General features: G+C 35.0%; 2 protein-coding genes across 3 annotated transcripts; one reads left to right on the top strand and one right to left on the bottom strand.

Moving 5' to 3' along the window:
* LOC109706842 (1-aminocyclopropane-1-carboxylate oxidase 2-like) lies at positions 3,283-5,874 on the top strand. The gene is made up of 4 exons (XM_020227852.1): positions 3,283-3,467; positions 3,860-4,092; positions 4,810-5,160; positions 5,263-5,874. Exons 1-4 carry the CDS (start codon positions 3,360-3,362, stop codon positions 5,525-5,527), a joined length of 957 nt encoding a protein of 318 aa, XP_020083441.1. The 5' UTR covers positions 3,283-3,359; the 3' UTR covers positions 5,528-5,874.
* LOC109705078 lies at positions 11,067-16,789 on the bottom strand. Of its 2 annotated transcripts, XM_020225847.1 has the most exons (11): positions 16,753-16,789; positions 16,288-16,353; positions 15,477-15,618; positions 15,087-15,383; positions 14,841-14,994; positions 13,825-14,763; positions 13,495-13,733; positions 13,348-13,421; positions 12,292-12,397; positions 11,797-11,825; positions 11,067-11,686 (listed from the first exon to the last, which is right to left on the bottom strand). In XM_020225847.1, exons 2-11 carry the CDS (start codon positions 16,341-16,343, stop codon positions 11,626-11,628), a joined length of 2,097 nt encoding a protein of 698 aa, XP_020081436.1. In that variant the 5' UTR covers positions 16,344-16,353; positions 16,753-16,789; the 3' UTR covers positions 11,067-11,625. The 2 variants fall into 2 exon arrangements, with proteins under 2 accessions (XP_020081436.1, XP_020081440.1); XM_020225851.1 differs by lacking the exon at positions 16,753-16,789 and having other exon boundaries at positions 13,594-13,733; positions 16,288-16,727.

Below are 16,789 nucleotides of genomic sequence, written 5' to 3'. Positions count from 1 at the left end.
TTTAAATTATTTTCAAGAAGGGAATATTCAATTTGACAACCAACTCTGTTAGACATAATCTATACTATTAGAATTATCTAGAAATTAAATTTATAATTTTTCGACATCATTTATCAAATAATCAACAGATTTTAAAAATAATTATAGCTGATGTGGCATGTTTGTAAGTGCAACGGTATAAAATAATCTACAATAGTTGAAATTTTAATATAGAAATTTATTTACTATCAAGAGCAAGATCATATTTTTTATCTGAATTTTAAGTCTTCAATCACTTTTTTTTATATAAAATTTTTATTTTCAATCGTTCATTTTTAGGCTAATTGTTTACTGGACAAATGAGTTAAAAAATTATGAAATTTGATTTTTTAGATAGCTCCAACGTAGTAGGTCACTTCTAAAGAAATAGATCGCGGCATCGGACACTCCATCATCAGAAATAATTTAAAAAGTTCAAAAATCTCCGCTTTTGAAAGCTAGCTCTTATTTAGAATTGAAAATGGCATATAATCAACTAATATTCTATATTACTTTCTAATTTGGAATGTTTTATCTTTTTAGATTATTGATTTATTGAAAATATAATTACTACGTCCACAGCAAAATTTGTAAAAAGAATGCACAAAATGAGTTGAAAAAAAGAGATGTGTAAGACTTACATCCATCTTTGATTGGTAAAAATTTGTATATTAGATGAATCACAGCCGTGAAATATTTATTGAGTTCATATAATATTCATAGTCTCGTTCCGTGCATACAAAATTGCTCACCCGCAAAATACATATAACATTTTGACTAAATTACAAAAATTACTATTATAAATACCTGTCTTTTCACTTTTCCTTTCTGATTTTCAAAATTTTATATTTTACTCTCTTAAAATTTTAGAAATATTTTCAGAAGGATACGACGTTAATAGAAAGGACCAAATAACCAAATTACTCTTACTTTTTCTATAAACAACCAAATTACTCTTATTTTTAATATATTTTATATTATTTTTGAAAAATATTTTCAGTATAAATTATAAGAAATTAATAGAATACTGATAGAATACTTACGAAAAGGAGATTAAATGCAACAACTTTAAATATTGAAGGATAAAATATAAATTGTTGAAAAATAAAAACAAAAATAAAAAAATAAATATTTATAAAAATTTTTTGTAATTTAACCTAATATTTTTATACTATATATATATATATATATAGAGAGAGAGAGAGAGAGAGAGAGAGAGAGCAGGGTTGCTGTGCTCTCAGGAGCACGGAGGCCTCCGTACTCATGAGTCATTTTCGATGATGAAATTTTCAAATCGACGATCGGCTCCGTTAGACTTGATCTAGCGCATTTGAAGTTTCTAGAAAATAACTTTTGCGATTTTTTGATATCATTTACCTAGTGATCGAAAAGATTCAAAATCCATAATTTTTAATGGTTGATATCTGTCGTTTTCAAGTTTAACGGTGTAGAAGTATTCAAATCAGATGAAATTTTGATACAAAATTCTTTATTACTATCTACAACAAGATCAATATTTCTGATCGAAAATTTTAGTGTTATATCACCACTTTTTATTGAATTTTTATTTTCAACCGTTAAAAATTTTTTATTTTGAATTCTTAGGTTTGCTAGGTAAATGATATCGAAAAATCGTAAAAATTATTTTCTAGAAACTTCAAATACGCTAGATCAAGCTTAACGGAGCTGATCGTCAATTCGGAAACTCCATCATCAAAAATGACTCAGGAGCACGGAGACCTGAGCACAGCAACCCTGCTATATATATATATATATATATATATATATATATAAACCAATTATATATGAGCGCATGAGGCTAGTACAGTTGCGGTATTCAAAAGAAAATTATCAACATATCAATAGCGTATAACGACAGCATTTGAAAATCCGACGCGTTTTTAATGAAAAGCTGTTTATTCCTCTTCTCGTCAAAGCCTTCAAGACCGGAGAAAGCAGCCACTCCAGCCCCCACCATTCTTCTTGTGACAATACATTAAAGATGAGAGAGAGAGAGAGAGAGAGAGAGAGAGAGTGATCTTTACGGCATGACTCTGTGTTTATGTTAGCAAGTTTAAATCTATAAATAACTTAAATTTATTATGTACTTAAACCCACCTTTTTATATATATATATATAAAATTGAGGTAGAATACTTTTAGAAGCAACAACTCCTTGTTGCTTCTAGGTTTCTAACTCTTAAATCCATTCCTTAATTACTAACACTCCTTAGATCAAACACTATTCCACGTACTATCTATTAATAGTATTTGGACTTTTTTGCTATCAAATTTTTAGTTCTTGAATGAAAAATTGTAAGATTAAGATGATAGTGATCCCCTTAGGATTGAGTAGAAGGTTGGTTGAATAGTATTATCTAAAAGATAAAATTAATTAAAGTGTAAATCTGACAGCTAAAAAATCGATAATAAAAGAGTCTAAACACTATTAATAGCATTACAGCTCAACTCTATATATATATAATTATTTATTTGTGAACTCATGAATCCAAAACAGCTGTAAATAGCGGTTCATTTCACCAAAAGTGGAGAAGAGTGAAGCCACTTTTGATCGTAAATATTTTTTTTTTTTCAATAAAAACTAAAACTCTCTAAAGTACTATAAGTGCTTCAGTCTGAGAGAGAATTCAATTTAGAAATAAAAAATAAAATATTAATGAAATATTAATTTATTTCTCACACATTTAGTTTTTATTTCATTTATTTCCTACCAAGCAAATAACGAAATCGGAGAAATTTCAGTCTTACTTACAGCTATACAAACAAATAATTTTTTGGATCGTAAGTGCTGACTTTAAGGGCTCAATCACAGCGCTCGCACGTTTCATCCTGGCTCGACCCACCTAAATTTTAGATCTATCGCTGATCCTTTTACGTTCATTTCTGTTGAAGATCGCAGTCCCACTTAGCTGATCAGTGCTCATCAAATTCAACTTATTAGTCTGCCCGAATCTAAAAGCAGCACTCGAGTAATTTTCGGGTGTGAAAAACTAACACGCGACAAGCGGCCAAAAGTCGTGGGGTCCGGTATACATACCATCTAGAGAGAGAAAGTGGCACGCGCTATCTCTCTCTCTCTCTCTCTATCTCTCTCTCTCTCTTATTGGAGATGGGATCCAATACGTCTTCGACACGGGTTCCCCAACATTACGTTTCTCTCATCCTTTTCCCCTTCCCCTTCTCCATCGCGCCTATAAATAAGGGGTGCCTCTTCCCACCTCTCATTGTATATTAGAGTCGATCGGTAAAGAAAAAAATATATAAAAATATAAAGATAAAAAAATAAGAGAGTGTGGAAGAGTAGAGAGAGAGAGAGTAGAGATGGAGAGTAAGTTCCCAATCATCAACATGGAGAAGCTCGAGGGAGAGGAGAGGGCTCAAGCCATGGAGTTGCTTCGTGATGCGTGCGAGAACTGGGGTTTCTTTGAGGTGCATGCACGGCTAAATACATATATAAACACACACACACACACATATATATACACACACACACATAACCCTTCTTTTTATACACAAATGGCTCCAGTGTTTACTGCTTATTGCTNACACACACACACACACACACACACACACACATATATATATATATACCTTGCATTTTATTATTATTATTATTATTACTATTTTTGGTATCTGGACTATACCACATTTTAACTGGAGACCACGTTACTGGGGCTCTCTTTTGCCACACAAAAAGTTTGGTGGCTATAACTTCGAACGTGAGATTGTTTCATCTATCATATTTATCTGTATTAATTTTTTTTTTAAAAAAATTTATACGTACTAAATACTATACTTATAAAAAATTCTTATACGTGCAGATTCTGAACCACGGTATCACGCGGGAGATGATGGACGAGGTGGAGAGGCTGACGAAGGATCACTACCGGAGAAGCCGCGAGCAGCGGTTCGAGGAGTTTGCGAACAAAGCGCTCGAGGACGGCACCAACGGAGTCGACGTCTCCAGTAACTTGGACTGGGAGAGCACCTTCTTCGTCCGCCACCTCCCCGTCTCCAACATCTCCGAACTTTCCGATCTTAATGACCACTACAGGTGCATTATTACTATTATAATTTTTGGTTTTGTTACTATTTTTTTTTTGAAATTTATAGGTGTACTATTTATAGTAACGGTTCGGAACGTCCACCAAATTCGAACAGTACCAAATTGTGCAAATAGATATAATTACTTAAATGTATTGTAATACGGAGAGTGGTACGGCGGAAAAAATAACATACTAACAAATTAAGTGGACCCTGATGATCGAAGGCCTAACTATCTAACTTTTCGATAATTAGGTGTAGGGTCAAAATGGTAATTAAACAAAGTGAATAAAAAGTAATATATGCTATCAGTTGTGTATCCGAAAAAAAGAGTTTGCATATTATATTCTTAATCCTAAATTTTTATAATTTTTTTAAAATTTTTTATATAAAAAACCTAACAAGATAAAAAATAAAATATGAACTTTTGAATAAAAAGAGGTAAGATTTATAAGTGAGAAGTCTAATTTTATCCGCATGGATTGATTCTCTATTATGTACCAAGTTAAATAGAGTGATTCGCACTACATATGTTTTTGTTATTCAGCCGTGTTATTTGAGTAGAATTTCTCAAAAAAAAACTTTTTATCGAAAAAAGTAGAGCTTGTGTGAAAAGCCTCAGACAATTGGTTAGCTACGCATTTGATTTCCAGAAGCTTCTGCTTTACGGAAGTGCTTTGCGGATTCGAAGTGTAAAGAAAGTTGCCTGAGCTGATTCTCACTGCAGGAACGTGATGAAGGAATTCGCGGTGGAGCTGGAGAAGCTGGCGGAGCGGCTCCTCGACCTGCTGTGCGAGAATCTGGGGCTCGAGAAGGGGTACCTGAAGAAGGCCTTCTGCGGGTCGAACGGCCCGACCTTCGGCACGAAGGTGAGCAGCTACCCGCCGTGCCCGCGCCCCGACCTGATCAAGGGCCTCCGCGCCCACACCGACGCCGGTGGCATCATCCTCCTCTTCCAGGACGACCGCGTCAGCGGTCTCCAGCTCCTCAAGGACGGCGAGTGGGTCGACGTGCCCCCGACCCCGTACTCTATCGTCGTCAACCTCGGAGACCAGCTCGAGGTGATCACCAACGGCAGGTAGGTATCGTATAAAAGATTCTATACCGACTGTCCCTAAAAGTTAACTTAAGTTGTCAGAGAACAGTATTTTTTAGGAATGTACGTTCAACATACGTGCAGTTACAAGAGCGTAATGCACCGCGTGGTGGCCCAGACCGACGGCAACCGGATGTCGATCGCGTCATTCTACAACCCCGGGAGCGACGCCGTGATCTTCCCGGCGCCCGACCTGGTAGAGAAGGCGGCGGCAGAGAAGGACGAGGTGTATCCGAAATTCGTGTTCGAGGATTACATGAATTTGTACGTCAGGCAGAAGTTCCAGGCGAAGGAGCCCCGATTCGAGGCCATGAAAGCCGTCGCTGCGCCGCCGATCGCAACCCAGTAGAGAGCTCCATGCATGAACCTTAAAGCAAGGCTGAATCACTAGTGCTATATATATTTATATACATATATGTATTTGTTGTAATTTTCATGGTGATTATTATTATTATTATTAGTATGCGTTTGTAATTAGAGCATTTAGGTAACCCTAAGTAAGGGGTAATTAGTAGGCATGTTTGTTTTGAGAAGGTACGTTGAGGGGTCTATGTGGGGTAGAGTAATAGTGGTGGACTAAGCTTAGGTGTAACCTTGTGTGTAATCTATTGAGAAGCAGGCGTCCTGTGGTAAGATTACACATTGTTTTAGTACTGCTACGAGTATTTATAATATTACCTCATATTATTATTTTTATATGTTGTTCCAATAAATATATATATATAGAGAGTGAGAGAGAGAGCTAGGCTGGTATACTATCGGTAGCATGGAACTCTCCATGCTACCAAGTTGTTTTTAATGTTGCAGTTTCCAAATCGACGATCGGCTCCGTTAGACTTGATCTACACTATTAAAATCATTTGAAACTAAACTTCATAATTTTTCTGTATCATTTACCCATCAAATAAATAGTCTAAAAATAAACGGCTGAAAATAAAAATATCATAAAAAATGATGATAAAAGACTTGAATTTAAGATTATAGATACTGATCTTCCTCTAAATAGTTAAAAGAATTTTCTATAAAAATTTCATCAAATTAGATTAGTTTATACCAGCTACATTCACAAACGCATTAAATCTACATTAAAATTGTCAATTTTGAGACCTTTGATCACTATCAAATGATGTCGAAAAATTAAAATTTAGTTTCCAAATACTTTCAGTATGCAGATCAAGTTTAACGACAGATCGTCGTTTGAAAGCCGCATCATTGAAAACAATTTGGTACGACGAGCCTCCGGCTACCGATAGTATTCCAGCCTACATCTAATAGAGCTAGGCTGGTATACTATCGGTAGCACGGAGGCCTCCATATTACCAAATTATTTTCAATGATGCGGCTTTCAAATAGGCGATCGGCTCCATTAGACTTGATCTGCACTATTGAAAGTATTTAAAAACTAAAGTTCATAATTTTTCGATATCATTTTCCTATCAAACGAGTAGTCTAAAAATGAACAGCTAAAAATAAAAATCTCATAAAAAATGATAATAAAAGACTTGAATTTAAGATTAGAGGCACTGATCTTACTCTAAATAGTAAAAAAAATTTTCTATAAAAATTTTATCAGATTTGGATTGCTTTACACCGTTAAATTTACAAACGCATCACATCTACCATTAAAATTGTTAATTTTGAGACCTTTTGATCACTAGCCAAATGATATCGAAAAATTATGAAATTTAATTTTCAAATACTTTTAATAGTGTAGATCAAGTCTAACGGAGCCGATCGTCGATTTGAAAGCCACATCATTGAAAATAACTTGGTAGTTCGGAGGCCTCCGTGCTACCGATAGTATACCAGCCTAGCTCTATATATATATATATATATATATATATAGGCATTATGATGTAGTGAAATTTAATTGGTTTCTATTAAATTGCCAGGGTATTAAAAAAGCTAAATTACAGAAAATCCTCTGTCAAAATGTGATTTTTCACTTTTTTCCGCTGTCATTTAAAACCTACACTTTGCCCCCTTGTAAAATGAAAAATGTACACTTCGCTCCCTACCGTTAGTGATCCGTTAGGGTTCCGTTATAAAATATTTTTTTATGCCCAAAATACCCCTCCGCCCTCTTCCCTGTTGCCTCGCATTCCTCCGCCTCACCGCCTCGCCGCCTCGTCCTCCTCCACTGCCTCGCCCCCGCCCACATCCCCGCCCGCACCCACAAACACCCCTTCACCCTTCTCCGCTGCCTTGCCTTCGCCCTCGTTGTCGTTACCCATCTCTCCATCCACCCCCACCTCGATTTTCACCCTACTGTCGCCGAAATCGAGGGGCGGCGAGGGTGCAGGAGGAAGATAAAGCGTGAACCGCGGAAAAACCGCGGCCGATCAAGACTGTTGTTGAGGAAGATGAGGGAGAAGACGAATATGGTGAGGGGCAAAATAGTCATTTTATTATCACAATACACACCGTACCCTTTGTAAATATTTTTTATTTTACAAGAGAGTAAAGTATAGGTTTTTAAATGACAGGAAAAAAAAGTGAAAAATCGTGTTTTGACAGTAGGGTTTTATATAATTTAGCCTATTAAAAATATGTAAAGATAATTTTGACAATCTAAATCAAGTATTTCGTTTTCTTTTAAAGGGTACTACTACATGCCACAGCTACTAAACTAACTTCAAATTTGAAATAACTTCAAATTTTATTACCAAACGAAAACAATCGAAGTGACAGCATTGACGGTTCATTTGGTTGGATGGAATTAAAAATATAGTGTGGCTAAAATTATATAAAGTTAAAAATACGGTAGTTATAACTGTATATATTTTGTTTGATTGGATGTGGGAGAAAATACTACAAATATAAATAATTGTTTAATCTAAATGTATCAAAACCAAATACCGAACGGTTGAAAGGATGGTCAATTTGAGCATACTTCTAAGGGTGCGTTTGGTTCGCACTATCTTTTAAAGATTTCTAGTAATCCAATGGGAATAAAAAAATATGACGGTGTTTGGCTAAACGCACTAAGTAATCTAGTTGGTAATATTGGATTCACTTGGGAATAAGATTCACCCCAAAGTACTAATCTCATTTCCTTGAGGGAGGGTGGGTATCCTCATATTAATGGATTGGGGTAATCATAATATATCTAATCTCTTTCTTTCTTCCTATCCGCCGGCTAATTGATATTATTTTTCTTTACACTCTAATCTTATATCTCTCTCTAAATTTATTTTTCTCTCTAAAATTCAACTTCTTTTTTCTCTCTAAAATTCGACTATATTTTTCTTTCTTTTTTTTTAATTATGCTCTCTCTAACTTATACCCTCTCTCCCTTTTTTCTAAAAAGATGTTGAAACTTTTGATAACATTATCTAAAATTAATTAAATTAATTAATTAATTAATTATATATTTTTTGTAATATTAAATAACATGACTAATTAATATTACTGTGCGAACCAAACACAGGAATTTCACATTCTTAGTAATAGAATGAATAGGAATAAAATTTTTGAATATCTTTTATTCATAGTAATCTTTCATAATGCGAACCAAACGCACCCTAAGTGTTCCAATTAAACCTCCTCATACAATTCTGACTGTAGCAATTGAATCCAATATATCAGAACCAAATACAAAACATGGATCTATACGTAGGTACAACTGCATTAACTACAATTGCATAAAACCATTTAGTCCCTAATAAGAGTAGATTTTGAGTTCGCTGTACGTGCTAAAATTAGGTGTTAGTTTAATGAATCCAATCTAGCGGTGATAAATTCGAATTTATTAATAGAATTATTCATAACATTAATAATTAGTAAAATATCAACTTGTTTGGAGATGCATTCCGATCAGCTTCTCCACAAATTGAGAATCAGAGATCAGGAATTTGATAATTAATTAGTAATCCAGCAGATTCTGTCTGAAGCTGAAAATTAAGCTTTGGAAATATCTTTTTTCAAAATAAAGTAAATCATCTTGTAAACAAATATATTGCCCTATGAATTCATAAATAACAAGATCTTTCATAGAGCAAAAGTCAAACTTCCAACTTTCAATAATGCAAAAAAAATCTTCTTATTGAATAAATGATCACCAACTTAGTCTCACGTTCAAACAGAACCTAATAAATCATCTCGTAGATAAAATTTACCATCCGACGAAATCATAAATGACAATGACAAGGCTTTTTAAAGATCAAAAACCAAACTTCGAACTTTCAATCACATAAAAAGATTTTCGTATCGAATCAATTATCATCAAGTAACTTATTCCAACAACCAACCGGATGTAACAGACATTGTTTTGAAATTTTGCCAGACAAATTTCAAATAGAATGAGGTTGAATGCCGTTTATTCCCGCCAAATACTGGTTAAGTCAATACGTTTAATGGGTAAAGAAAGGGACATGAACTAAAACAATTTCAAACTAAATAATTGGATATGCCTCAGAACAAAATTGAGGGAGGAGACAAATTGCAGATTATGACCTCACTAATAAATTTCGCCATACACAGATACATATTAGGGAAGAAAATATCAATTCTCCGACAATGTGTGGATCACTCCTCTTAGAACATGATGCAATACAAGCCTCAAAAGATGAAATAAATATAGACGATTTAGGGATTTCGGGTTCTATAAAACATCCAAAATCTTGTACCTAAATTGCGAATAGCAAAGTATCAATCTTATTGACAAAAAAAGTAGAAGAAATTCTCCAACTTTTTCCAAAATAACAAGTAAAAGAGGATGCTTTCTTAATAGAATAAAGAAAGGGAAAGGCAATCACATCACTCACTTGATTACATTTACTCAAGCTTACTTTTTATCAATGGAGTCAAAAATGGAAAATCTACGGAAATTTTGAGTTAGAGGATCAACTTGTTGATCAAAACTAGTAGAAGCACAAGCATATCTTATCATCACTTGAACATCTTTATATTTCCTAACACTAGATGGATAAAATAACAGTACCAAAATACAGTTTTAAGCCCATTTCCGTAAAAAAAGGACAAAAAAAAAAGAAGAAAGAAAATAGTCAAACAATCAAATTGATCAATCATGGAGCTATTTGCATGATTAAACAAATTTACCTTCAATTTGCATGATTAAACGAATTTACCTTTTAACCTTTTACACATCAGGTAAATCATAGATGATATGATCAAGATTCTCTGGAATATAAAATCTCCAACAAAATCTACTGACATCAGCATATAAGCAGTGTGTCACGGCCTTTTTCTAAGTCCTGACAAGTGGCTCCAAAGGAATTGTCAACAAAATACTTTTAAAAGAGAAACAAATCCAATCCTTCAGAAAACAACTTTACAATTAATTATTGCCACAAAAGTTCTTCACATAATCAAACTATAACATGTAAATTGGATTTAGAACATAATCAAAGTACGGCAGATTAAATATTTCATTCAACAGGTACTGGTTGAATTAGTGTAGGTCTGAGTTTGGCTCCCATGAGACATATCCAATTTGAAACTATTTTTCTAAAATTCTCCAAAAGAACCTTATATATATATATATATATATATATATATAAAAGTAGTTCATCACTAAAGCTTCAAAAGATAATTTTATTTAAAATTTTACCAAAAATAACCTTTCAGGGAAAAGAATTCCAAAAAATAGATTATCTTACACTGTACATGGGATGATGAACAATAAATCATTGGAGTGGCCATTTTGCAACACGAAACTTGCTAAGGGAGGTGTCTACAAAATGGTATATACTTGAAAAATTGGTAGGAATATCCTAAGCAGAGAACCCTGCATAACTCAGTTCTCTGATTAATCAAGGTATATCTCCTAACCTTTTGCAATAATCAAATTAACTAGAAGAAAGGAGGATACTGCCATGATAAACTGGACTAGGTTCATGGTTCACCACAAGCAAAGAATCCATCAGTAAAAGAGAAAACAACATCAATTGATAAACACTATTACCCTTTTCTTTCCCTTCGGTCATTCTCATCAGATGTACTATATATAACTCAGGTGTCTACATAGAAGTGTTTGAATTTAATATGATAAAACAGCAAAAATTCATCTATACAATACCACTTAAAACCTTTTCTTTTTCTGAGAACCTCTAAGCTGTTCCTCACCGGTTGGGGTGCATTGCAGCTCTCAATATCTTGGATGTCAACTCTTCGTCTAGGTTAAACTTCATCCTAAATTTAGATCAGTGCTTCATTCTACTGCATCAAGTAAATAATGTCCACACGTCTCATTTCCCTCAGTAATATTTCTTCTGGAAGGGAAATTAGGTTGTGACTATTGTTGCAAAAATATTAACTAATTCAAATGATACACAACCTATGGAAGCAAAAAAGCAGAGCCCTATAACACATATCTACAAGATTAGCCTTTGTGCTACAATGTAACAAACCTAAAAAGTAAAAGAATGAAAGAATGCAATTTCCTGATTTTATATAACATAGGCAACATGTATTATGTTTCATCGATTACATGTCCTTGCTCTTGCTTCTCCTTCTGTGAAACTTCTCCTGAGAATGTGGAATACGCCTGTCGTTGTAAAAAAAATTCATGAATATGACAAGATTCCCATTTATTTGCTGAGAAAACCGTTCTTATTTATATTTATCCTATTTATGACATATAATAGTGTAATTTACCTTGTTGTTGGCCGCTCAAAATCTGCTAACTGCACCAAAGTAAGAAAAATATATCTATATATCAGACTGAGGATTGAAACACTGAGAAGAACTGGAATATTAGATATTGGAATTTGAGAAGTTGCCAAAAGACAAAAAGGAACTATAGACTGATGGGATTCAATATTTTCATAGGTAGTTGGCAATGCTGCCAGGAACTTGCTAGCTTGGTCTAAGGGGGCAAATGTTTTACTATTGCGCAACAGAAGGTCAAAATGTACTGATGCCTGAGTGAGAATGGCCAAACACAAAGATTTAGATTAGGGTCTGCTGCCAAATACCAACTATTTTGAACAATTTAAACTAGGTCCGCAATGCTAAGACATCAGAACATCAAAAGCTAAATGAATAGGTAAATACTTCAATACTTAAAGAATTACCCAATATAAAAGATTGAAATATGCCAACGTTTTTGACTAAGAAGACTAAGATAGTTAGATGTCCATAGATACTAACAGGATCTATTTTTGAATTGCTCGATCTCCCTTGGCTAGCAACTGGATGTCTTGTCTGCGTAGCCTCTGAAACACGGAGGAGAAACCCTCGAATATGATTGTAGATGCTGCAACAAAAGGGTTAATAGAGGTAACACACAAGCGTGTCATCATATATGTGTTAATATATTATATGGCAAACAAAAAAAAAAATCAAAAATAGATTTAAACACATGAAGAGCAAATAGAGATGGCATTTAATTATAGGAAGGACTCAAAAGTAGATATTATCAAAAAAGCTCATCTGATATGCAGAATATTTGTCCTTGACTAGAGTACAAATTAGTTATTGCCAGCACGGCAAAGGAAGAAAGAGTGCTTAAAAGAACACGATATAAAGGGTTATGTGACAATTTCTTGTACGCTTCATTATTGAAATTTTCTTATCTTTTCCAAGTATTCCGATGGTTAAATGCTTAGTCAGTAAATCTTACTGACCTGTCATTACTGCATCTTCCTGGTACATAATGATAAGTAGTTTATTTTTAGGTCTATAATCTTGTTTAGTTTTGCTTTAGCCTCTTGAAATGTGGTAACCACATAATACTTTTCAAAGAAATCTAAACAACCTATTAACAATGGAATAAGTAAGCATGTGCCATATTTACAATTTTCTCTCACTTTCTGAAAAATAATCAATATCGACATATAAAAAAGGTCGTAGCAGGTAAAGAAAAAAAATATAGGCTATGCTATCAAACATTTGCAACCAGAAAATGAAGCACATGCCTAAGGAGAAACTATTGCTTGAACCGGCCAGTAGACCATCCCAATCAGAAATATTACCATTTGAGTGAGCAATAAAAATATTCAAGAATACGAAACTTCTGTATTCAGGAATATGAGCAGAATTTTGATTGGACTGATTCACAGATAATGTGGCAGAATAGGGCCAGCCAATAGTCTATTATCTCCAAGATATTTCCTAGAGAGAAACTTTTCCCCCTATCTCTATGATGGCCTATACGCATATGCAAATTTCTTTTCACCAGGGGAAAAAATAAAAGAAAGTTTATACCTCAGTCGGTGTCTGTTGCATGTTGCAAAGAAGGCGACAAAACCATATAAAATGCTTCGAAGGGCACGAAAAACCTAGAGAAATAGAAACAAATGAGTTTTAACATGAGTAAAAGATACAGATAAATTACCAGTGAGGTCCTATTACCTGAGAGAAAAGGTCGTTCCAAAGTGATCGCCACATGGAAGATTCAAGGCGACTAACTGATGTTTTAGATGTAGAAGCAAATTGTAACATGGCACTTACAGATGACCAAGTCTCCCCTAGTAGGTAATACATGTTGACAAATAACATTGCTACATAATTAGCTAATGCAAGAACCAGTCGAACAGGTGCCACCAGAATTTCCAAGAGGACCCAAAAAATAGGGTATATCACATACGTTGCTGCCACCAGATAGTAAACATGGGCAACACATTAGATTTAATTCAAAATGTAGACAAAATGATCAAACAAAGAAACTAGAGGAGATCATACCTAGGTTCCATAGAGTGCTAAAGGCAAACCAGAAAGGCCAAACAATAACCTGGACAGTACCCACAATAATGCTGTATGAAGATCCCAAAATAAGCCATATCACTGAACTAACACTTTCTACTGCTTCAACACATATGTTCCATAAGGGGAGAATTAACTCCACAAGCTCCATCAATGGGCCAGCAATTGGCTTTGTCAAAATTGAAATAACAGACTTCGTAGCCCGCATAATTGAAAGGAACCACTTAAGCGCTACCTCAAAGTTATGCAGGAAAAGCATAGTTCCTAAATATTTAATCCTCGAAACCATTTCCCAAGTTTCTATCCAGTCAAAGAAGGGGCCAAACAGGCGAGATGCAGTTGCTTTTAATAGTGGAACATTCTTATACAGGTCATAAAATCCTATGAGGACAGTGATAACAGAAATCAGCACATACAAGGCCCTTGCTAAAGGGCACATCCATGGGCGGTAAATCTTGCAAAACACCGGATATGATTGGAAGAAAATGACCCAAGAAGGAAGGCCGTACTCTAATAGAGTTAGCAATCTCAAATCAGACATAATTACTTCCTTCAGTTTAAATGGAAGGTCATGGTCATTAAATCTGAATAATATGAGAACATCCTTGTAAATTGTAGGCCCAAAGACTGAACTTGAGCTCTCACTATCAGTGCTGGGTGAGGAAGAAGATGATTCTGAATATCTTGGAGAGCCCACAATTTCACTATAAACTTCCACTGAATCTTCATCAAATGCATTTGATTTGATTATCTTCCTTCTCTTGTAAGGACCATCGGAAGGTGGCGAGGTGTAAGGAGAACAAGCAAACCGAGAATTATTAGGAATAAATTTTTCTTCAGGGAAGTCTGCATTACAACGATTACCATCCTCCCTGCGATGGGTTGATATATCTTCCTGAGCATCATAAAATACATCCCCTGTAAAAATGAGTATATTAATGCTTTCAAACATGTAATATACAGATAAATGACGGGTGGTGGTTAGTTTAGCATACCATTATTACAATTACTGTCCAAGTAATCTCGTAAGAGAGTACACTCATAGTAGCTCCCTGAATACCATGAAGAGATGAAGGTTGAAGCTTGCTCGATACTATCAAATTCCCACCTTTTCATTATCTTAGCCTCCAACACCATAGATGTATCGGTCTGTACATAATGCAAAAGATAATTAGAATGCGCCATCTAAAGAATTTAGGAAAATTAAAGGGTTTCTAGGTAAGATAGTGAAGAAATGTCACCTGAAGTTCATTCAGGTAATTTATACCCCTAACATGTGCCCACTCCACTTCAAAAACAATAAAACCATATAAAGTACGATGTAACTCCTTATTCAACAGAAAAGATGATTCCTTGAGTTTCTTCACCGGAAGCAAAGTTTTCTTTTGAGATATTGCAGCATCAATTACAGTATACCATCTAGATAATTTATTCCGCATAACTGGAGTGGATCCTGAGCTATTTGAGAAGTCAAGCCTTTTCCCATTGTCGACTCTCTTCCTCCTGGCGCTAGTGTTTGCAAAAGGAGACAACCTGGACTGAAAGGAGAAAAACTACAAATTGAGTATCTAGAACTTCAAGAACTTATTACAACCAGAGTGTTAAAGTATGGTGGTGTGCATATATATCACCTTGGTAACCATCAATTGCCATAGGTGAGCAGGTCGCGTGCCCAGGTCGATCAACCACGGACGGTTGTCAACTAGGATAAGGAACTTCTTACTTTTGGGAACCAAAAAAAGAGTCAAACGCGAAAGATAAGACTGCAAATCCCTGCAAGAACAAAACAAAGTAAGATAAATACAACTTTTCTAACTTTTATATGATCAATCATAAGCACCAGGGGTAGGACACAAAGATTACCAGCAATTATTTTTATGATCAATACTAAGAACAGCATCAGAATTTTTTGCGAAATTTATATTAGCAGAACAATGACATTAATGAAATTTGGATATTTCTGTAACAAATGCCTATTCTGGTAAAAGTCAAGAGGAATCAGAAGAACATTCTTTTTATAGACCTTCGACATTCACAGCATTTCCAGTAAGATAGATAACAACACGATTTTATACACCAATTAAAAGTTATCATCATGCTGTAAAGTATTGGCAACTAATTAAGAGAATGAAGTTGCATAAAGCCAACAACTCAATTAGACATAAAGATGTGATTTTCTTGAAAATATCAGAGTCGCAAAATAATATTTATGGAATTTTTCTCCCATATTTATGAGTTAGAAACTGGACTAAAATTGGAAAGCATATGCACCTATGTCACAGTATGGAGTCTAAATTAGATTTGCTATCTCTTCTTTCCTCTCTCTCTCATCGATTATATCCAACTAAGTTCAAAATTATACACCAAAAGATTAAATTTTCAAATCCAAAATATTAACTTGAATCCACCAACGGATTAAAGAATGAAATAGGCCATACATACCCGATTTGCAAACTGGTGAGAGGAAAGAAACAGCGATCGTCGTCATCTTTTTCCATCACACTGATCCTGTAATCACATAAAACCCAAGAAAACCCTAAAAGAAGCTTAAAAGACGCGCTCTCTTTTCCTCAAATTGATCGAGATCAGATAAAACTAAACCAAAATCAACACCAAATTCGAGAGCATAGCTAACGTAGGAATCAAAAACAGCCCCAAAACCAAAATCAAAGACCGCCTCGACTCGATCCAATGCCCCAACTCAAATGCCGAGGAGGGAAACGAGCAATTAATTAAACCAATACGGAGCAATTAATCGCCTCTGGCGCCTCACCACCCTCCTCGGCCCCTCCCCTCCCCTCGCCCCTCTCTCTATCGCCACGTCTCTATCGCTCTCGTTACGCGATCGATCACAGCAATTAATGGGGGGGTCGCTTCGCTCACAAGGCATGTCAGGGGCGATTATGCCTCTCGTCCTCGGGACGATGCGCGCGCACGTCACCGA

The sequence above is a fragment of the Ananas comosus genome, linkage group 2 (genome assembly GCF_001540865.1).
Source record: "Ananas comosus cultivar F153 linkage group 2, ASM154086v1, whole genome shotgun sequence".
Classification (NCBI taxonomy): domain Eukaryota; kingdom Viridiplantae; phylum Streptophyta; class Magnoliopsida; order Poales; family Bromeliaceae; genus Ananas; species Ananas comosus.
Note: the sequence above shows the minus strand (reverse complement) of the source record. Positions and strands in the feature narration are given on the sequence as shown.